At 51.3% G+C, this 23,360-nt stretch overlaps 1 protein-coding gene across 4 annotated transcripts in view; it reads left to right on the top strand.

Annotated features, from left to right (window-relative positions):
• Positions 1 to 13,604: 13,604 nt before the first annotated feature.
• Positions 13,605 to 23,360, top strand: part of IFFO2 (intermediate filament family orphan 2) — a 31,441-nt gene continuing 21,685 nt past the window's right edge. The window contains exon 1 of one of the 4 annotated variants that reach the window (XM_026721183.2): positions 13,605 to 14,364. In XM_026721183.2, coding sequence (XP_026576968.1) covers positions 13,781 to 14,364 — 584 coding nt within the window. In that variant the 5' untranslated portion in view covers positions 13,605 to 13,780. The remainder of the gene's footprint in view (positions 14,365 to 23,360) is intronic. The other 3 variants (XM_026721182.2, XM_087914807.1, XM_087914808.1) reach the window with 3 other exon arrangements.

Genomic DNA, 23,360 nt, shown 5'->3' with positions numbered 1-23,360 from the left:
GGGTCATTGAGGCCGCTTGGAGGTTCATCTGTGTCCTCAGGGTCACCTGAGTGGTGCAAATGGTTCCTGTAATTTGCAATATTTCCTGTCTTGCTCAGTTTCTGCTTCTTTTTTTAAGCGGGGTTCCCAGTTTGGGACCTCCAAAAGGGTCCCGTCTCCGTCCCACCCCCCAGCCCAGAAAACATGGCTGGAGATTCACCGAAAGGAACTGTCACCTCCATGTTTCCTTCTTCCTGACAATATCCTTTGCTGAAAAGAAAAAGAAGCGTGCAAATCCACTTGCTGGGTCTTGTCTCCCGAGGGAGCCCTGCGGGGATAGGTGTGGAGTGACAGACACGATGGATCAAGGCAGAGTCCTCAGGTGCTCCAAGCAACCTCCTCGGAGGGAGGGAGGGAGACTATTGATGTCAGAATTATTCTCCCCTCCAGCAGGAATTGAGGATCCTTTCTTCCCCCATTCTTGGAAGGGCAGATCTTCCCCCAGGCTGACCTTCTCATCTTGGTTAGGAAACAAAGCTTGGAATCAACAGCACTCCTCCTCCAAAAAGAAACAGGTGCGGAAGCCGAGATCCTTCGCAGGAAAAGGAAAAGCTAACACGCTGCCTTGTCTTTGGCAAAACTCAGACGGAGAGTGGCGCAGAAGACCTACAGTGGAGGGGTCGGCCACCCTCGGCTCTGGAGCTGCATGCGGCTCTTTGGGCCCTCTGCTGTGGCTCCCTGTTGGCTGATCCCACCAGTGTCTGGCCTCGCCTCATGCCCTCCCCTCCCAGTCACTCCTCGCCTGGCCTGAGAGAGAGAGAGAGAGAGACCCATTTCCCACAGAAAACACAGGGAGCCACAAAAGGGTCATGTGACTGGGTGGGAATAATGTTGACCACGCCCACTCAAGTTTTGTGCCTCCCGGTGTTTTCTTTTCTGTGGGAAACGGGTCCAAATGGCTCTTTGTGTGTTTAAAGTTGCAGACCCCTGACCTACAGGAAGACAACATCAGGGGTGGGAGTCTGTCGGTTCGGATCGCTTTGGGCGAACCGCTTGCTTTGAAGATCAGCCGTCTCCAAACCGGTTTGCTGCGACGAGCATGTGGGCACACACACCCGCCCCTTCGCAGTACTGGCCTTTATCGCCCTAGCTGATCAGCGCGGAAGAGCAGATTGGCGCTCCTCCGCCATGTTAGTCCCCTGAAGTAACATAGTAGGTAAGGACTTTTGTGTGGATGCACGCATAGGGTGCATTAGGCGCAAACGCACGCAAAGCACACAATCACCGAACCGGTTGTTACACCGGCAGCATCCTATCCCCGGACAACATGGTTCATCCACCATTACCGATCCCCGCACCAGAACGTCTTTGCATCCGCCTCTGATGAGAAAACTTTTAGAGGACCATCCTTGCCATGGTTCCAAGCCTGATCTGGACACTCTGTTCAGTCTTTTCCCGAGCCGGTGATCCTTTGCCACAAAAACTGTGTGAAGGAACCCTTCTCCAGATCGGGCAAGCGGATTCCATCTGAAGGACATCGCGGACCACAGCGGCCGAGAGAGCCAAGGCATTGGGTTCAGATGCTGCCTCCCAGGATGGGAACTCACGCATAATATCTCGTGGAACCTGGATTTCATTGGAAAAGAAAACTCCCTGCAGAAGGCAGGGAGGTGAGATCTTCCCCTCAGGGCTGCTGCTCCCCGAGGAGGGCTGGATTCCCATCCTGGTACCCTCACAGAAGGTTATTTAAGAGATTAACAGGGTTGGAAGGGACCTTGTAGGTCATCGTCCAACATCCCGCCCAAGCAGATGATTGTACAAAGGTGTTGAACTTGATTGCTTCACGTGGCATAGCATGACATTTTTTTTTTTGCCTTTGTGCAGCCAGGGTGTACGTGGCCTGCGCATGACACATCCGGCCAGTTTGACAGACCTGCACATAATTCCTGACAGATGGGAGTCCACTCTCTTCTTGAAAACCTCCAGTGATGAAACTCCCACAACTTCTTAAGCAACTTCTGTTCCATGGGTTGATGGTTCTCACTGTCAGGAAATTCCTCCCTTATTTTCAGGTTGAATCTCTCCTGGGTCAGTTTCCATCCATTCTTCCTTGTCTGGCCTTCAAGTGCTTTGGAAAATAGCTTGACCCCTTTCTTCCTCCCTGGGGCAGCCCCTCAAATATTGGAATACACGTCATCCCTAATTCTTCTTTTCTTTGGATTAGATACTGGAAGGCTGCTCTCCTGTCTCCCCTGGTCCTTCTCTTCCCTAGACTAGCCAGGCCCAGTTCCTGTAACCGTTCATCGTAGGTTTTAGCCTCCAGTCACTCCCTCTTGCCCTCTCTCCCTTTCTCTCCCTCTCCTTTCTTTCTCTCCTTCCTTCCTTTCTTTTTCTCTCTCTCTTCCCTCACTCTTTCTCTCCCTTTTGGTTCTTTCCTTTCTTTCTCTCCCTCTTCCTTCAACTAATGGAAGGCTGCTCTCCTGTTTCCCCTGGTCCTTCTCTTCACTAGATTAGCCAGGCCCAGTTCCTGCAACCATTCATCCTATAGTTTTAGCCTCCGGTCCCCTCATCATCCTGGTTGCTCTTCTCTGCACTGTTTCCAGAGCCTCAACATCTTTTTTATAATGTGGTGACCAAAACTGGATGCAGGACTCTAGGTGTGGCCTTACTAAGGCTTTATAGAGTGGTATTAGGACCTCCCTTGATCTTGATTAAATCTCTCTGTTAAAGCAATTTAGGATTGCATTAGCTTTTTTTGCTCTGGGGAATCTGCAATTCGGGTAAACCTTGTTCCTCCTTGTGCTACGTCGCTGCTTGGCAACCATATTGGATTCTGAAGCGAATGTCAGAGGCATTCCCGCACGGGATCCCTTTTCTCTCGGCCCCAAAACGTGGCCCTTGAGCCATGGGTCTAGGTTGATCCTTCAGCCTTCAATCTTCCAGAGAGCGAGGCTCTCTTGAGACAGGATGTCTTCTGCAGCCAGACGGATCACGTGCCTTCAGCCAGAGGAGTAGACAGATCCCAGAGAGCTTGTGACTTTCCAGCCGTGCAGAAAACTTGAGGGGGTTGTTTGTGCACAGGTGGGTGTTGGCATCAAATGGGCCACCTATCCACCCATCTTGTCTCATTGACTTGGATCTTAATAACCCCAGAGAACCGGCGTTATTTAACCCGTCCTGGGCCCAGAGGTTTGTCAGTGTTTCGTTTCTCTGAACGATTGCGGCAAGATCTCTCGACTGACATCAGCTGTTTTCTTTCCTAAACCATTTTTTTTTCTTCCTTCCTCATTTGCATCTCGCATATCAAAGACTCTGGGTGGCTTCCAGAGGCACTTTTTGATCCCAGCAAGAGTAATTAAGACCTACCCCACCCCATACCGGTGAGGCAAGGTTGTAACACACCCCGTGTTGTGGTTAAATCAAGGACAGAATCCTGCTGTTGAATTGAAGGAGAAAACTAAAGTCAACTAAAAAGGTAATTTTGGTCTTTTCAGCTGCCGGCTTGCTTGAAATGGGCGAAGGAGGAGAATTTGCAGTTGGATCAACCAGACGGCAGGAAGGTTTGGGTTGCTCTGGCATAACCGCAAAATACCAAAAAGGCCTCATTGCAAATGTTGGCAAAACCATGAGAATTGCTGCCAAGAGAAGCCATCCGGGTTGTGTTTGCGATGGCCGAGGAGATGGTTGAACCTAAAGGATCCAGAGCCGGGCTCTTTTGGCACCATGATTTTGAGACTCGGTTCCGTGCTTGCAGGGGGGGGGGTGTCAACATTTTGGGGGCGCTTCTCACCTGAATCTCAAATCCTGGTGATGCAGCTATTTCAATAAAGTGGTTTTTTTTCCCCCCTATCGGGGCAATCCGGTCTACCCAAATATGGGAAGCAACATACTGCTTTCCTTTCACCTTTCAGCCCCAGTCCAGGAGCCTTTGCAGGCAGCCACTTCCGCAACCGATTATTTTGTGTTACATGTACATTTTACCAACTTAAAGAACTAAAGGGAGACTAGGTATAAGGTAAAGGGTTCCCCTCGCACATCCGTGCTAGTCGTTTCCGGCTCTAGGGTGCGCTGCTCATCTCCGTTACAAAGCTGAAGAAGAGCCAGCGCTGTCCGAAGACGTCTCCGTGGTCATGTGACCAGCAGGACTAAACACTGAAAGCGCATGGAGCACTGTGACTTCCCACCAAAGGGGTCCCTATTTTTCTACTTGCATTTTTTTACGTGCTTTCGAACTGCTCGGTTGGCAGAAGCTGGGACAAGGAACGGGAGCTCGCTCCGTGACGCGGCAATGCTAGGGATTCGAACCGCTGAACTGCCAACCTTTCTGATCGACAAGCTCAGCGTCTTAAGCCACTGACCCACCACGCCCCTTCTAAAGAGAGACTTTGTATAGATCTATTTCAAGCTCTCATCAGCTAGCCATACCCTTTCTGGGATGCTCAGCCTGGGTTCGAATCCCAGAGGGGCATGGCTAGCTGATGTGAGCTAAGTAGCTTGAAATTGATCTATACTAAGTCTCCCTTTATGTCGGTACATATAAATTGAACAGCTATTACAATACTTCACGCTGTGTTCAGGTTCTTTCTAGATTCTTTCTGAACCACTGGACACCGTCTTGCAAAGAAACGAATCGGGCATTTCCAGGATGTGGGAAACATCAGAGTTCTGTTGGATCCGCCGACAGCCAAGTAGCACAATGAAGGATCCGAGTTCGTCAGCTGCAGGGGTGTCAAACACAATTTCATTTTTTAAAATATGTTTTTATTTCTTTTAAAAACATCTTTAGGTGAGCAGAGTGGTTCCAGGCTTTTAACATTTTAAATCAAACATGACCATAATCACAAATACGGTTTTCTTATCTAAATTCACATCGTTATCTATTACCAATTTCCCTTTTTATATCCTCATACATTACTTTGTATTATTCTCTTTATTCTTAATCATTCTCTCCATTCATTAATCATATATTCTTGTAATCGTCATATCTGTAAAGTTTATCAAATCGTTTCATTCCACTAATTTTCACAAGTTCACCTTAATTTATATCATCCATTGATTTATCCCCTTTTCATATTACTTTGGCCTCGATTTCATTGAGGGCTGCATCGGGGTTGGGTTTGACCTCGGGGAGACTGGGGGTATGTGGCCAGAATGATGTCACTCCTGTTGGGGAGACTCTGGTGGCCCCAGCGCTCTGCCAGCAAAAACGGGCTCCTGAGCTCCGTTTTCAGCTGGGTTGGCCTCCTGCCACCCTTTTCCACCCAAAAACGGGCTCCCGAGCTCCGTTTTCAGCTGGGACGGCCTCCTGCCACCCTCTGCCAGCCGAAAATGGGCTCCCGAGCTCCGTTTTCAGCTGGGACAGCCTCCTGCCACCCTTTTCCAGCCGAAAATGAAGCTTGGGAAGGCACGTCACGGTCCTCCCAAGCTCCATTTTCACTGGCAGAGGCACCGCAGGCTGTTCATTCGCTATTTCCAGGGCGGCTCCACGAGGCAGATCCAAGAACCTCATATGGGCCAAATGCAGCCCTGGGCCTTGAATTTGACACCCTTGCCCTGCTGCCTTCGCAGAAGTGAAGGGAGTACCTCGTGGTCGGCTGTCCCTGCCCCACCCAGATACTCCCCAAGGGAGCCACGCCAAGATGGCGTTGACTCATTCGGCTGGTGGCCTCCAAAGAGCTTTTGAGCGTCGTTGCTTTGCAACCCGTGGCTGCATCCATCCTTGTTGGTTTAAAGCAGGGTGTCGTTTTAAGATCTCACCTGTCTTATTGGCTCTACCTGTCCTGCTCAGTTTCTTTTTCTTGAGGGGATTCCCTAGTTTGGGACCTCCAAAAGGGTCCCCCCCACCAGCCCAGAAAACATGGTTGGAGATTCACGGAAAGCTGCGGTGCTGCGTCTGTTGAAATCCTTTTTCCAGAAAGATTTTAGTGCCAAACCTCTGTGACCAATCAAGGAGGGCCCTGCCTCCTATCGTGGCACAGGGGAAGTGGATTCCCAGGATCTTGTTCCTTGTGTGTTTGTCAAAGGCAAAACTAACAAGCCTGGAAGGCTGCCTCTATTCATGTGGAAACCAGAATGTGATCCGTTTTACAATGCTGTTTTCTCCAGAAATCTTTATCGCAATTTGCTTCCGTTTGCCCAGCCATAAAAATCCCAGTTCACCTCTTTTTATCTTGCTGTTGTGCAGAGGCGTTTCCTCTCATCTTGTCAGGAAACACTTTTTCCAAGGAGACAATTTTCATTCTCTTCTGAGATAGTTTCAAATCAATCGGAATAGAGCTGGGACCTTGGAGGTCTTCTAGTCCAGCCCCCTGCTTAAGCAGGAGACTCTACCCCATTTCAGACCAATGGTTGTTCTGTCTCTTCTTAAAATCCTCCAGTGTGGGAGCAGCCACAACTTCTGGTGGCCAGCAGTTCCACTGGTTAATTGTCCGCCCTGTGAGGAAGTTTCTTCTTAATTCCAGGTTGCTTCTCTTCTTGGTTAGTTTCCATCTATTGTTTCTTGTCTTGCCTTTCTAGTGCTTTGGAAAATAAGTGGGCCCCCTCCTCTTTGTGGCAGCCCCTCAAATACTGGAATGCTGCTATGAAGTCGCCCCTATTGTGTCCAATCACACTTGGCCAATAAAAGAATTCTATTCTATTCTAGTCCTTCTTTTCTCTATTTGAATTTGAATTCTTTATTGTCATTGTATTTTTATACACAGTATACATACAACAAAAGCCACAAAACACCCAGAGACCAGACTCAACATGCACGCTCACGTGACAATCCCCAAACATCCCCCCACCTGCCAAAATCCCCCAAATTCCTAAAAACACACAAGTATCCACAAGTAATACCGTCCAACAGCTCACCGATGGTGGTCCTTAAGTTCATTTCGAACCCTAGACTGGCCAAACCCAGTTCCTGCAACCGTTCTTCATATGTCTTTGTTGCTTTTCTTTGCACTTTTCCCAAAGTCTCAACATTTTTTCTGCAATGGGGGTGAACCAAAACTGGTTGCGGTATTCCAGATGTTGGTCCTTACTAAGGCTTTGTAAAGCGGTACTAATCCTCCACCTGCTCTTGATTCTATGCCTCTGTTTATACACCCAAGGATTGTGTTAGTTCTGTTGGTTGCTGCCATACACGGCTGGCGCGTGTTTAAATGATCGTCCACTAAGACTGCAAGGTTCCTGTTTTTGAGCCAGGTTTTGTCTACTTGTATCTTTGGCTTTGCCTGCCCAGGTATAATGTCTGTTGTGTAAGTAACGGAGCAGTGGTGGGATTCAATTTCTTTTACTACCGGTTCTGTGGGCGGGGCAGGGGAAGGAGACTGCAAAATTTCCATTCCCACCCCATTCCAGGGGAAGGATATTGTAAAATCTCCATTTCCTCCCCCTCCCACTAACCTGCTTTCCAGCTCCGTTCTCCTGTGCAGGGGCAACCAAAGGAGACCCAGCCGATCAGCTGGGACTTGATGGGAGGCAGAGAAGAGATTGGGTAGGGGCCAGCCAGAGGTGGGATTTGCTGGTTCTCCGAACTACTCAAAATTTCCGCTACTGGTTCTCCAGAACCGGTCAGAACCGGCTGAAGACCCCCTCTGTAATGGAGGATGTCATCTCGCGTTACCAGAAGATTTAACAAAGGAAAAACTGCCCGGTAAGCAAACCAGCTCAATCTATTTGAGATTTTCAGAGACCTCACAGTAGTTTCTGACCAAATTTCCAACTAGGTAAATGTTGATTTTGGTAGCCAGGGTGATTGTGAGTCAACGTGACTTCCATTGCCTCCCTGGTGGGTTTTAGCAACCCTGTTCTTCTTCCACCTGAATTGTGGGCGACACATTTCATGTTGCTAGTCCTGAGGCTTAATATGCCAAGCCCACTTACCTATGTTGCTCATCTCCTTTTCCTCCTCCGCACCAACATTTTACAAGTTTTTAGGGTATGGAGTCACCCTCGGAAGGGGGGAGAGGCCGGTCTCTGAATCACTTAATTGTGAAGCCACTTTGGGATCTTTCCTCTTGTAACGTGCAAGAACTTGCTCCGTGCTTCTGTCAGGGACGCCACATCCCGCTCTGCGCACAGCGTGTCCTTCTCGGCGGGAAGGAAATGTGCAAATGTGCGCAAAGAGACTTCACCCCCAAAAATGTTTTACAGGCCCGCCTGTAAAATGACCTCTTGTAAGGACACATGTAAAGGCACAACCTGACAGGACTGGTTTTTTTTCCACACTTAACAACCGTTACGGCAACTTTATGGTTGCAGAATCGAAATTCAGATAATGGCCGCGTCCCCTGGGCCAGTCCCGTGAACCCCTTTTCGTGACCTGACGAGCGAAGTCCACAGGGGAAGCCCAACTCGCCTAACAACCGTGGGACGAACTTCACAACGGGGGCACGATAAATCGGGCAAAACTCACTTTAATGCCTGACTTGCTTAGCCACGGGGATTTTGGCTCCGTGGTGGTCGTAAGAAGTCGAGGACTCTGCATTGGCTTTCAATGCTGAATCCAGAGCGAGCTGAGCTATTCGTTTTCTCCAGCGGGCCAAGGACGTGAGGGTTGCTCGCTCTGACAGTTTTCAAATTTCGTTTCTTCCACCCCAGACCATCTCTTTAACAGATAATCAGAGTTGGAAGGGATCTTGTAGGTCATCTAGTCCAACCCCCCCCAAGTGGGAGACCCTACACCATTTCTGACAGATGGCAGTCCAGTCTCTTCTTGAAAGTCTCAAGTGATGAAGCTCCCACAACTTCCGAAAGCAACTTCTGTTCCATTGGTTGATTGTTCTCACCATCAGAAAATTCCTCCTTATTTCCAAGTTGAATCTCTCCTTGTTCAGTTTCCATCCATTATTCCTTGTCTGGCCTACAGGAGCTTTGGATAATAGCTTGACCCCCTCCTCCTCTCTGGGGCAGCCCCTCAAATATTGGAAGATTGCTATCCTGTCTCCTCTGGTCCTTCTCTCCACTAAACTAGCCAGGCCCAGTTCTTGCAACTGTTCATCGTATGTTTTAGTCTCCAGCTCCCTAATCCTCCTGGTTGCTCTTCTCTGCACTATTTCTAGAGTCTCAACATCTTTCTTATAATGTGGTGAACAAAACTGGATGCAGTACTCTAGGTGTGGCCTTACTAAGGCTTTATAGAGTGGTATTAGGACCTCCCTTGATCTCGATGGTGCCTGTTAGAATGGAGGCCTTTGAACTCTGGTTTATTTTTATTTTTATTTTGTCAAGCAGGTATTAGATAACATGTATAAGTATAAATATGATTATGAATACATGAAATGGATGCAAATAAAAAGGGGACATTAGGACACGGGCGGTAGGCATGTTGGTGCACTTATGCACAGCCCCTACAGGCCTCTTAGGAATGGGGTGAAGTCCACAGTCGACAGTCTAAGGTTAAAATTTACTTTACTTTATTGTCACTGCACCTCTTACAACAAAATCAAACACCATCTTCGGTGCACATCATGACCATGAAAATAAACACAAACACACCTCCTTCACAATCCACACATTGAACCGACACCGCCCCCCCAACACTGCACCAACACTGCACTATACAAAGTTAAGGTGCAGGAGAAGACTCCTGCAAGTCCCTTGGACGGCAAGGCCATCCAACCGGTCGGTCCTAGAGGAGACCAACCCTGCCTGCTCTTGAGAAGGCCAGATCCTGAAGAGGAAACTCAAAAGACTTTGGCCACCTCTGGGAAGGAAGGAAGGAAGGAAGGAAGGAAGGAAGGAAGGAAGGAAGGAAGGAAGGAAGGAAGGAAGGAAGGACTTGCTGGAGAAGAGCTGAATGCTGGGAACAATGGAGGGAAGAAGAAGAAGAAAAAGAAGGAAGAAGAAGAAGAAGAAGAAGAAGAAGAAGAAGAAGAAGAAGAAGAAGAAGAAGAAGAAGAAGAAGAAGAAGAAGAAGAAGAAGAAGAAGAAGAAGAAGAAGAAGAAGAAGAAGAAGAAGAAGAAGAAGAAGAAGAAGAAGAAGAAGAAGATGGCAGAGAAGGAGGGGGCTGGAGCGAGTCACGGAAGCCGTCAGCGTGAGCTTAAATGGACTCCAGAAGATGGTGGAGGATAGGAAGGTCTGGAGGAACGTGATCCATGGGGTCGCGATGGGTCAGACACAACTTCACGACTAACAACTACACACACACACAAATTTAAATAGGAAAGTTGAATCCCACTTAAAAATATGGAAAACGCAGCAAAACAAAACCAAACCCCGTGGTTATTATTTTTTCCCCTATGTCTGGCACGAAGCAGCCAAGCCAAGCCTAATTCTGTGGCCTGCTGGGTCTTTGATCTTGGGAAAAAGGGGTCCTGTCGGGGTGGTCACGGGTTGGCCATGAATTATAGGCGCGTGATGGGGACCTCAGCGTAAGACTACCCTCACAGGGTGGCTAATTCAGGAAGCGAACAGAACGGCCCTTATTGTAGGAAGAGGCCCGTGCCGCCGGAGCAATGGGTCTGCCAGAGGGGGTGGCAGTGGGGTGGAGTGGGAGGGTCTTCTGCTGCGCCTCCCAGCCCTTCCCCAGCGTCGAGCCTGTGCCGCAAAGCACACCGCGTGGGAAGACTGTCAAGAGCCGTCTGCCAGAGCACCTTTGGCAGGAACAAACAATTAAGCATAATTGCTCCGGTGCGGCCTCACGCCTGCTTAGATAACACCTGTCGCGGTGCCAGGTGGGCACGCCCTTCCTGGTTAATTATTTCAGCAGACGGGGACCAGCCCAGGAATCCCCGAGGCTCGTGGGCCCGGAGGACGCCGGGGATACGCACAAGGCGGACGCCGCCTGCACCAAGCCCAGCTGGGCTTTGGGGAACCGACCTGAGCCTGGACTCCCAACTGCGGCGAACAGGAGATGCATTATCTATATATATATATAAAAGCAAAAGGCCCCTCATGCATCATCACAAAATCTCCAGGACTGTAAAGCCTACAAACTTGAAATTTGGCACATATGTTCCTCTTGGCTTCTAGGTGCTCACTAAGAAAGGATTTTTTGAAATGACCACCAGAGCCATTAATATTTCTTATATTATTATTATTAACACGCTCTGATGCTAAGGAGCCCTACTCCCCTGCCCTGAAAAGAAACCTCTTCCAAATGCAAAAACACAAGCAGAGGAGTTTCAGTTTCAGAGCACCAAGCAGCTTTAGTACAGAACAGTTGAGCTAAGCCACGCCCAGGCTCCTTGCTGTCTCCTTGCTCACCCAGCAAATACCATTTCAGTTTCCAAACAGCTCTCGACTCTCTCACACACTGACAGGACGCTAGCCGGATGAATTCCGATGGATGCTGATAGGCAGAGGCACAATTCCCCCCCCCCCGCCTTATTTTCCTCCCCAAAAACTAAGCCCAATCACATAGTTTCATAGCAAAGCCACGCATATCCAGCTAGACCACTATAATTTTGAAACTTCTAAACCCAAGTTTTCACACCTCCTGGAATATTGTCTCTCTCCCCCCAGTTGGGGACCCCTGGCCTAAAATCAAGGATTGGGTACCCCGTTTGTCCGAACACGGAGGAGCCCAGATGGAGGTGCATGGATCGACAGGGGCTCCTGTCGGATACCGTCTATACATAAAACGGAGCAGCGTGAACCGCCGTACCAAGCCAAGCGGGCTTTCGAGCAACAGCACAACCGGCGCTTTTTTCCAGGCCCTGCACACAAACACACACCCCATTGTGTAGGCTTCATACCTCTCTTCTCTTTCACAAGGGTGCCTCTGCGCCACGGGGAGGGAAAGCCACAAACAAGAGAGGAGGGACCGGCGGGACGGGTTGTGCTCCCTTAGCAAAGGCACCAGGGGGAAGATGGCGGGACGGGCAGACAGAAATTGGCGAAAGGCGCCCCAGGGCTGGGGTGGAGATGCCATCGCACGGGGCCAGGCCTGCCATTCGCCCAGAAGACGCCGCAGGGATCAAGAGAATCGAGAGATGGAATCAAGAGATGCACTTTTTTTATTAGCATATTTTTCCAGTGCAAGTGTTTTTTAAAAATTAAAGATTAAAAAAAGAAGATAAAGAAAAAGGGACTCACGAATGAATTGCCATCTTAGTCTTTTCCCTCCTTTTCTCCCCAAATGCATAAATCGTCTTGTTTTTCCTCCTCTCTGTGCAAAAAAAGTCTGTTTAAGTTTTTATATGTATGTATGTATGTGGATGTGGATATGTATGTATGTATATATGTATGTATATGTAGGTATGTATATGTAGGTATGTGTATATGTACATATATGTATGTGTAGATGTATCTATGTGTATATGTATACATATATGTATGTTTGTGTATATGTACATGTATGTATGTGTATATGTATCTACGTGTATATGTATACATATATGTACATGTATGTATGTGTATATGTACATGTATGTATGTGTATATGTACATGTATGTATGTGTATATGTATCTATGTGTATATGTATACGTATATGTATATAGGTATACGTATGTGTATATGTACATGTATGTATGTATGTGTAGATGTACATGTATGTATGTGTATATGTATATATGTGTATATGTATATGTATGTGTATATGTATATGTATATATGTGTATATATATGTATATGTATGTCTATATGTATATGTATGTGTCTATGTGTCTATGTATATGTATATGTATGTTTTTTTAAGTTTTCGCGGGTACTTACATGTATGGTATTCAGCTTTGTTCGGGTATTTTCCCATGTCATTATAGTTGTGCTTTTAAAGTTGTAGCAACGTTTCAGCGGAATCTCATCTGCCATCATCAGGCTTCTGTATTGTGTTTGTCTGTATCCAGACCAACACAATACAGAAGCCTGATGATGGCAGATGAGAACAAAGCTGAATATCATATGTATGTATGTATATTCACTGGCCAACAGTGACTGATAGCACTCCTTTCTTTTTCCCAAAACTGATACCTGTCAACGCTGCGATAGGAACGGGGTTTAAAAATACACACGTTGCAGGTCGAGGCCATTGGACACACGGCAACCCATGCCGTATTCATTTACACGGGTGTTTCTCAACCTCTGCATCTTTAAGAGGGGTGGACTCCGACTCCCAGAATGCCCCCGCCAGCAAAGAGTTCTGGGAGTTGAAGTCCACCTTAAAGCTACAGAGATGGGGGGGGGGGGAGACACAATGGCCCCAGTGGGCTCTTCCTGGCTGGGGAATTCTGGGAATTGAAGTCCACAAGTCTCAAAGTTGCCAAGTTTGGAGATCCCTGCACATTCCAAAGCATCACAAAGCATGCTGGGAAACGTAGTTCGGCCCTCAATGAAGAGGACTACAAATCCTGACCGTCAAGCCCACCCCCTGCTAGTGGATTCTGGGAGGTGAAGTCCAACTCTCTTCCCGGACATCTGTCCTTCTTGCAAACCCCTCAAGCATCATTTATAATAAGGAGGGATCTTTAAAACATTTTTTTAAAAAAAGGACAAAAGCTTCCGGGCGAGAGAAAGAAATAAACTCGACCGAAAGACCTCCTTTTATTCTCCCTCCCCCGTGTCAGATGGAGATGGACCGGTCCTGCCGGCAGCCGGAGCCTGCGCAATGCCCCGCGTCGCACGTGCGGGGGCGTGGCCCTGGAGGGCGGGCGGGCGGGCGGGGAAGGGCGTGTCCAAACCCCGCCCCCTTCGAAGCCGCGTCTAGCCGCTCCGCGCGGGTGCGCCTCATTCGCCGGCGGGCGCGCGAGCTCTGCGGAGGTTGCGCGCGCAGCCGGTAGAGGCGGCCGCGCTCTCTCTCTCTCTCTCTCTCTCTCTCTCTCTGCGAGGCGGCTTCTTCTCCTTCTGCTTCTTCTTCGGCGAGGCGGCCGCGGCGATGATGCTGGGCGACCCGGCGGCCTTGGAGGAGCCTCCCCCGGCGGCGGCCTCGGCGCTGCGGAGCGAGCTGGGCTCGCACCTGCACCTGCTGAAGGGGCTGAACGTGCGCTTCCGCTGCTTCCTGGCCAAGGTGCACGAGCTGGAGCGCCGCAACCGGCTGCTGGAGAAGCAGCTGCAGGCCGCGCAGGTGGGCGAGCGCGAGCGCCGCCTCCGCTACCGCCGCTTCCCCAGGCACCAGGCCGTGCAGACCGACCCGGAGCCGCCTCGGGGGGCCGCCGCCGCCGCCGCCTCCTTCGCCCCGTCCTCCTCCTCGGCTGCTTCTTCCTCCGCTTCTTCCTCCTCCTCCTCCTCCTCCTCGGCTGCCTCCGCTTCGCCTTACGGCCGCCTGCCCGGCACCATCTGGAGCTACACGCAGGTGCGGCGGACGGGAGGAGGCGGCCTGGAGACCCTGCAGGGGCCCGGCGTATCCTGGGTCCACCCGGACGGCGTGGGCGTCCAGATCGACACCATCACGCCCGAGATCCGCGCCCTCTACAACGTCCTGGCCAAAGTCAAGCGCGAGAGGGACGACTACAAGGGCAGGTGAGCGTCGCCGCGTGGCCTCCTTTCCCTCGGGGGTTGGAGGGAGGGGATGCTCGCGCCCATCCTTCTCTGGGGGCAGGTCCCCTATCGGGCCAGGGATTGCTGAGTGGCCTCCTTTCTCTGCGCTGGGGAGGGAGGAGGAAGAGAGACGCCCCCCTCCTGGGCGGTGGTAGTGGTCCCCGGTTGGGATCTGTAAGGCCGGAGATCGCTGCTTGGCCTCCTTTCCTGCCGTGGGTTGAGGGGTGGGGGAAAAGTCCCCCCTTTCCTGCCTGTCGAGAGATTTGGGGCTGGGGGCAGTGCACTAGGTAGCAAGTCCTCAGGATCAAGGATCGCTGCTCGGTCTCCTTTCCCTCGAGCAGGGGAGGGGGGATGCTCACATCCATCCTCTCTTGGGGTGGGTCTCCTATCAGGCCAGGGATCGCTGAGTGGCCTCCTTTCCCTGCTCTGGGGCGGGAGGAGGGGAGGAGGAGGAAGAGAGACAACCCCCCCGCCCCGGTGGTGGTGATCCCCAGTCGGGGTCTGGAAGGTCAGAGGTCTCCGCTTGGCCTCCTTTCCTGCCTTGGGTATGGGTGGGCGGGCTGAAGAGCCTCTCCTTCCCTGCCTGGCAAGAGACGGGGCCATCCTAGGCTTCACGGGGATCAAGGATCGCTGCTTGGCCTCCTTTCCTGCAGGGGGAGGGCGGAAGGAAAGGGAACCTCCCCCTTCTCTCCTGGGTGGGCAAGGGTTGTGAGAGAGAGAGAGGGGGTGGGGTGATCCCCAAATCAGGCATCCCTGGCTGTAATAGAGAGAGTCCCCACGATCGGGGATCGCTGTTTGGCCTCCTTTCCTGTTGCTGGAGTTTAGGAGCCGAGGAACCGGGCTAAAGTTGGCGACGGGGGTGTGTGTGTGTCCCCTAAGCCCTACTAGATGTGGGAGAGACCCCCCCCTCCCCCGCCAAGGCCCTGAGAGTCCAAGGGTACTGGATGAAGCAGGGATGGCCTCATTGGATTTTTTTGGGGGGTGGGGATGAGATGGCAGGCTGGGGGAGGGCATGGTGGTTGCTGGGCAAGCGGGCAGGGACATGGCTGCCCTGTTTACCCCCTCCCCAAAAAAGGGTGTCAGTGCCTGGACTTTGGGATGAGTGGCTGTCCCTGGAATGCATGCGAGGCTTAAAGCCCCTCGGTGGCCTTGGTTTCTCTGCAGATAAGCCCAGGAGGAGGAGGAGGAGGAGGAGGAGGAGGAGGGGAGGGAGACTGGATGGGAGGGGAAGGGGAGGGGGAGAAGGGGCTTCCTCTGGATGGAGGGAAGAGGGGGAGCCCCTCCCTGCAGCCCCAGGCCCAAAGGAAACAGCCAGGAATGGACTCGGAACAGCTGGGGGGGGAAGAAGGAAGTTTGGGGAGGTGAGAACCCCTTGCAGGCCCACCCAAAAGAGGGTCTGGGGAAGGAGAAGGAAGGAGAGGGAGGGGCTGGAAGAGAAGGTTTTTGTGGGAGCCCCCCAACCAGAGGCACTACAGTGAGAACTGGAGGAGCCCAGTGAAGGAGCGAGGGGTTAACGGGGAGTCCCTCTTCCTGCAGGCCTGGGGCGAGGGAGAAGAGCCCGCTTACCCCCCAAAAATAACTCCCCCGGCCCTGCTGAGTTTGCAGCTGCAAAGGGCCGGATGCTCAGGCCAGGCATTCCGGAGACATCTGGTTCCCCCGCTGGGGCGCTGGGCTTGCCGAAGTAGCGCCTTGGGTTTCTCTGAGTCAGTCCGGCTTTTGGGCCTCTGAGCTCAGTGGTGCAGTATTTGGACGGGCAGCACTGCAGGGAGAAGGAGGGTGGCCCCCACGCCAGGCCGGCCTCCGGGGCAAGGCCCCCGCTCTCCTGGCCCGGCCTTTTTCACGGAGGAGCGCGGCTGCACCCCTTTCCCTCTCACGTGTGCACACCCGCAGTTTTGCGTGTTGTGGGAAGACACCCCCCCCTCCTTCTACCTCTCCCCGCTCGGCATTCTTACTCACTGACGTTGGGAGCCGGCCTTTGTTGAAAGTAAGGCTTCCGCTGGCCGCCTGAGGAGGAGGAGGGGAACGTTCCCCCCCCCCTCATCCAGGCCTTTGAAATCTGGCCATGTTTCCTATCCTGCTTTGTGTCAGGCCGGAGTCTGTAATTCTCCTCTTAAAACAAAAAAAACCCCCGGGACTCTATAAATATAACGTCTGGAGTGGGAGTCTTGCATGACTTCTTGGCTGCCCTTTCTCACACATCCAGAGAACCGCTTGTTTTCCTCGTACTCACGCCGTCTCTCGCTTTTCTGACTCTTTTCTCCTTATGGTCATTGTGAGGGTCAAGATCCAGGGCCTGGGCTGCAGAAAACTTGGGAGGGGGGATTGAGAGGGGGATTATATGTATCTGTAGCCAAAGCTGAGGGGGCTCTTCTCATTCAGGCAAAGCAAAGCTCGGAGCTACAGGGACAGCTTCTGTGATTGCCAAATTCTCTCCCGGGACCCCCAGGGGCTGCCGGGTCTTCCTCCCTCTGCCGGAGCCAAGCCTGATCTCTGAGGGGTCTTTCCCTCCCTTCTCCAGATTCCCCCTCTCAGTCTGGACCCACCCGGATTTCTGTTCCGCTGGATCCTGGTCGATCTTTTCCCAGCCTAATTTTTTAAAATCTGGAATACATTAGGCTGCATCCGTTGAGGCTCAGTTCAAGTGCCGGGGGAGCCCCCCCGTCTCCGTAGGCATCTCCGGCGTAGCCCTGCAGGGTCCTGAGCCTGGGAGGAGGGGCTCCTCCAGGCAGAAGACCTCTTCCTCCCCCATCTGTTACTTGTTGTGTAAGGTCACTGCCCCCGTGGCAACTCCTAGCCTCTTTCTCTGAGAGCGTGTCAGCCGCACGGAGCGGCTGAGTCCCTAGTGGGGAAAGGCCTTTGACCGCAAGGCCTCCTCCACCACCATCACTTCTGGAGGATGCACGGATCGAAAGTCCTCCCCTCCAGTCAAGAATCTCATTCAACCCCCTGGTCTGCTTTTCTCTACTTTCCCTCGTGGAAATTAGCTCTTGATCAGATTTCTCTTTCCTGTGACCGCTTTTTGATCCGAAGGATGCACACCTAGGCGAGGACAGTAACTTGTGTGCAGGGGTGTTTGGATCTCGGGGTACTGGATCAATCTCAGATGCGCAAGGTGCCATTTGTTTTAAGATCGTTCTAGTCCCTCGTTAGTCTCGACCTCCTGTAACACTTCCGGCTTCTCGTTGTTGAGGAAGTTCTTGGCTTTTGAAAAGTTCTTCCTCAAAGCCAGTCCTTGGCACTGTCCTTCGGGGGCTTCATCTGCCGCCAGAAAGGGAGTCCGTGTGTTGCAATTCCCCAATTCTCTTAATTGGTTGAGTGTTTATCAAGCAGCTGGGCATTCCTTGCCACGGTGTTGAGGAACTAACTTGTTAATAATCATTGAGCTGGAAATAATTGCTTTTCCCCCAAGGTGGTGCTTTGATTTTGACCGATTAATAAAGTCCAGTTGAAGCGGGGCCTGCTCCAAATTGGGTGCAGCTGGAGAGAGGGGAAGGCTCTTCCCCGCTGAAGGGGAAAGCGTGACAAAACCAACAAGCCCTTGTTTTTCCTCGATAAGCATCTTAATAAAAATGTCCTTAAAAGCAATCTCGGAAGAATGTCTGAATCCGCTGTAACGAGATTCGAATGTTACACCGGCAGAGACCAATAAAAATAAATCCTTTTCGATACGGGAAGAAATTTCGGCAAAGTTAGAATTTCCTGACCTGTATCCGGAGGAGGGACTCCCTGGTTTTTCTTTTTGGGTGTCTGCATTGCATTTATAATGCAATCTGTTGCGTATTAGGCAGTGTGTATATTTAAGAATTAAACACTGGTTGTAACCCCCCCCCAGATTTGACTTATCTCGCCTTGTAAAATGAAGGCGGTATGAAAACTTTTTCGAAAAATAAGACCGTTGGCGGGAAAAGTTGTTTGATGTTGCTTATGCTGAATCAAACTGAATCAGCTCTTCACCTGCGTTTGAAAATATGGAAGTACATTTGAACCCGTGTTATCCAAGACAATTATCCCTTCTGAACTCAAAGCAATAAACACGGCGGATTTTTCTGAAACAGCTAAAAGGGCAAGTTACAGAAATCTGCCTGGCTGTTTTTCTTTCTTTCTTCCTCATCCTGCGTGAGATGTGTTTCATCGTCACAAGCCCTATCAAAAGTGATGAAAAGGGACTTGCCCACAAAAAACACATTTCCGGTGATGAATCCGTTCTTGATTATGCCTTGACTCAGCTCCAGGGCTGTTCTGATCTTTGAGGAGAATAAAGACTTGACTTGAGTGAGTGAGTGAGTGAATGAATGAATGAATGCTCCAGGGATGGTCCTCCATTAATTCCTACTTTTTAAAACTTCCGTGCACTTCTTATTTTTTTTCTGCTAAGGCCGTTGGCTAATCCTACAGGTTTGCACGAGGGAGCCGATTTCTCCCGCAACGGCCTTCAATTATATCAGGGCTGATCCGTTTAAAGACGGCAGCTTAGCAAAAGAGTCCCTTCCCTCCGACGAAGGGAGCTGCTACTGCTTGGCTGCTGCTTTATTTCATGAAACGCGTGAGTCAGAAAAGCGGCTCCCAGGCTGGCTTCGGCCTCCTCCCATCAGATCCCATCTTCTTGGGCTTATCTCCAGGGAGGGAGGGAAACTCCTGCTAAGAAGGGGAAAGGTGATGGCAGATAAGCTCGGAGGTGTTCGCCAAGCTCCTGTGGGAAAGATTGCATGGGTTATCCAAGAGCAGCGCCCAGGTAGATAAGGCCGAAGCCTTGCCAGGGAGCTTGGAGGAGCAGCAGGCCAAGGCACTGGGCTTGGCAGGCCCGGCTGAGCTTCGGCCCCCTCGACCTCCCCACGGGCTGCTGGTTTCCCAGAATGGCCAGGTGCCCAGCGGGAGGACACGTTCTTCCTTGGTCCTGCCTGGGGACAGGGATAAGCGAAGACCCAAACTTCAAAGGTCATAGTTCCCAGGTGGCCTGGCTCTGGGCTGTGTCGCTTGAAAATTTGGGGCGATGCAACTGAACCCACGCAGAGGAGAGAGAGAGAATGCATTCAGCTGGGGAAGCCCGGCCTGAGATACCTACCGCAGGACCTCCTCGCCCAAAGAGGTTTGAGGAAGGAAAGAAGGAAGCAAAATAGAGGTAGTCCTCGACATACGACCGCAGTTGAGCCCCAAACTGACATCGTTCAGTGAGGTTTTGCCCCGTTTTACGACGTTTCTTGTCACATTTGCTAAGCAAATCGCCGCAGGTGTTAAATTAGTAACAAGGTTGTTAAGCGAATCTGACTTTCCTATTGACTTTGCTTGTCAGAAGGTCTCAAAATGGGGTCACACGATCTCGGGACGCCGCAGCAGACGTAAATGTGAGTCAGTCGTCAAACGTCCAAATCGCATTACGATGGGCCATAAGTGTGAAAAACGGTCCTGTCACTTTTTCCCCACCGTGTGTTGTAACTTCTCATGGTCATTAAGTGAAGGACTGTGTAAGCGGAGGACTACCTGTCACAAATAAGAGAGCGTCGGGAGGGACCTTCGAGGTCTTCTAGTCCAGCCGCCTGCTCAGGCAGGAGACGCTCTTATCATTTCATACAAATGGTTGCCTGGTCTCTCCTTGAAAAACCTCCAGTGACGGGGCACCCACGACTTCTGGAAACGAGAGCAAAGCGACCAGGATGATGACGGGACTGGAAGGACGGTTGCAGGAACTGGACCTGGCTAGTCTAGGGAAGGGCCAGGGGAGACAGGGCAGCGGTCAAGCTATTCTCTAAAGCCCCCGAAGGCCATTCAAGGAATAATAACGGGTGGAAACTGAACAAGGAGAGAGATCCAACCTGGAAATAAGGAGAAACTTTCTGACAGGGAGAGCGATCCACCCACGGGACAGGAGTTGCCTTCGGAAGTTGTGGGAGCTTCATCCCTGGAGGCTTTCGAGAAGAGACTGGGGTAGGGCAGGGGCCTTCAAACTTGGCAGCTGTAAGACTTGTGGACTTCAAGTCCCAGAATTCCCGAGCTAACATGGCTGGAGGAGGAGGAGGAATTCTGGGAGTTGAAGTCCACAAGTCTTAGAACTGTCAAGTTTGAAGACCCCTGGTGTGGAGTCTCCTGCTTGGGCTAGATGGCCTCCAAGGTCCCTCTCGACTCCATTTATCTACCTAAAGCCATTTCATTGACTTGGAAGGGAATTAACTGATCAATTAATTGGAAGCTCCTGTGGCCCAGAAGATGCTCGGAGTCCGGACATGCGTGACCCCCCCCCCCCGAAGGGAGCTCTGGCTTTGTTTTGAAGGCACAGTCATGCTCAGATGGTGTCAGCAGATTACAGGGCCAGCAAGAAGCTGGGGAGAAGATATTTCTGGCTCTTTCGGGTGGCGTAATCATAGGTTGGAGTGGTCGGAGAGGGCGGCAGTCCAAGCTCTGGACCGTCCGTGGCTCAAGGAAGGAGGAGCTGACGCAGCCCTTGGCCGCTGCCCTCCCTGGGGGGTTTCAGGGGGACCTGCCAGCCTTCCTGTGGTTTTAATATTCCCAGCAGCCGATTTAGTCCTCGGGCATTTGGGAGCGAGATTCCCCCCACCCCACCAGCGTCCTTGGGGAAGGAGGATGGGCTGCCCCACCTGGTTCAACGGGCCTCCCGAAACTTTTCGACGAGATTTGTGGGGCAGAGTTTTGGTGACGTTTTGGGCTGCAGCCCCATGGCCAGACTAAGAACCTTCAAGATAGATAGATAGATAGATAAGATAGATAAGATAGATATCTATCTATCTTGATAGATAGATAGATAGATAGATAGATATATATTTCCACAACTGTTGTTCCTCCTGCATCGCTCCCTTGTCCGAACACGGCTGTTTCAGATCTTGAGCGAGGGCTGGTAACTGGCGAGCATCCATCTCGGATCTTTTTGTCACAATGCCATCTTGATTATTATTATTATTATTATTTTCTGGTTAAAAGCGCCTCTGCCCCTGCTCCTGGAGAGAGAGAGAGAGGGCAGGCAGGAGGGAAATTAAATGGGCCCAGCGAGCCTCTTCCGACGGTCTCCACCAAGCGGGGCAACTGAGAGAAAGGGGCCCAGGATGGCGCCCGGCTTGTTCCTCAAGAGAGCCCCCTCCCGGTTGTCAGTCGGCAGGGGCTTGTCCCGCCTGCCCATGTCTCGAAAGGGGCATTGGCACTCGCATGGCAAACGCGGAGCCCGCCACTTGAGCCAGCCGCTGCCCAATCCAGAAGGCAGGTGAAAAACTTCTCAGCTGGGTTCATCTCTTAGCAAATCTGAGTGCCGGTCAGCTCTGACTTTCAGATCCTCTTTACAGATTATGGATTAACAGAGTTGGAAGGGACCTTGGAGGCCATCTAGCCCAACCCCACGCCCAAGCAGGAGACCCTACCCCATTCCTGACAGAGGGCAGTCCAGTCTCTTCTCAAAAGCCTCCAGGGATGAAGCTCCTTCCAAAGGTAACTTCTGTTCCATGGATAGATTATTCTCCCTGTCAGGAAATTCCTCCTTATTCCTAGGTCGAATCTCTCCCTGGTCCGTTTCCATCCATCCTTATTCCTTCTCTGGCCTGTTGCCTCCTGTCCAACTCCTCTTGCTCTTAGGAGAGGCCAAGCACGTACAGCCACGCTCGGCCCAGGATGGCTTTAGCATTGGCTTGCAGCTTCGCCACTTTCCGTTCAAATCCGAAACCAGGTTGGGCTTCAGAGCCTGGCTTATTAGACCAGCAAAACTGGTTAGGGTGTGAGGTTCAGCCATCTACCCCTTAGCCATCTTTCTCCCCGAAGGAGGAGGAGGAGGAGGAGGAGGAGGAGGCAGGTGTTCTGTCCTGAGTGAGCATTTCACGGGGCAGGTGGCTTCGGGGGGGGGTTGTTTTCTCTCCCAGCCGGTCGGAAGAGGATGCGGGGATACAGCTCAGCCTGGCAGCTTGTGGGCGAATGTCACCCCAAAGCCAAGGCAGTGAGAACCGCCAGCCTCGTGTCCAGACCTGTGCTTGTTTTGAACCCGTGCGTGTCAAGAGGGAACATCCCACCTCCAGGTGTTTTTGCAGCCTTTAAATGCTTTAAAGGTTTCGGCAAAAGCAATTCAGTAGCCCCATGCTTGCTTGGCAGGTGGAACACCAGCCACGAGCATTGGGGGTCTTGTAGACATGGGTGCATGGGTTTGCAGTTTTGTGCCAGGTGAGTGGTCCTTGTGTGAGAGAAGGGGCTGATGCTGGAGGCGGCCTGGGCTAGGAGAAATAGGGGAGGGGTAGCTACTGCCCTACCTGGGGGAGAGGGCATTTCAAGGCATGGAAACCGGCTCGCTTGCTCCTGTGGGGAAGCAGCGAAGTGCCGAGGGCTTTTCTGCCACAAAATCGTGCTGTTTGTTTGGCTCTGGCCTGAATTTTGCAGTGATGCCCCTTCTGCTTAGGGTTGCACCTAAAAGTCGAGAGAGCGGCGTTGGTGCTAGATCGTTGGGACTCTTCATCTCGGTTTACCTGACCGAACGCTCGGATGGTAGCCCCGGGGCCTGCCCTGCGCCCCCGTTTCACCCCCCCTTTGCTCCTTTCAGATCCCCCGCATGGCAGCCTGCCCGGCCTCTCTCCACAGCCTGCTTTCTTTCAGCGCGCTGAAATCTTTGCTTAAAATTCAGCCGAGTATTAATGTAATGCAGCTCGTCTGACAGGTAGCTTACAATGTGGCGAGATAGATATTACTTAGGCGAGAAGAAGGAGAAGAAGAGAAAGCGCTCTCCGAAACACGAGTTTCTGTATTTAATTATCTTGCACCCTGGAGCTCTTTTCAGCGAGCTAATCCTCCGCTCTTCGAAATTGCCAGAATAATTACCGCTTTCAAAAGGAAGCCCCCCAAAAAACCCTGTTTTTTTTACCTCCCGTTATAATAACGACAGCGCTAGAGAAAGCAAAGAATGGCTTTTTTTTGCCACAGATGTTTCGTAAGCTTTGCTGCTAATTGTTTTTTTCCAGGAGGACTCGGATCATACGAAAGCGGTTAACATTCCCTTCGCT

This window comes from Pseudonaja textilis, chromosome 18, assembly GCF_049901715.1.
Source record: "Pseudonaja textilis isolate UNSWEBS1 chromosome 18, rPseTex1.2, whole genome shotgun sequence".
Taxonomy (NCBI): Eukaryota; Metazoa; Chordata; class Lepidosauria; order Squamata; family Elapidae; genus Pseudonaja; species Pseudonaja textilis.
Note: the sequence above shows the minus strand (reverse complement) of the source record. Positions and strands in the feature narration are given on the sequence as shown.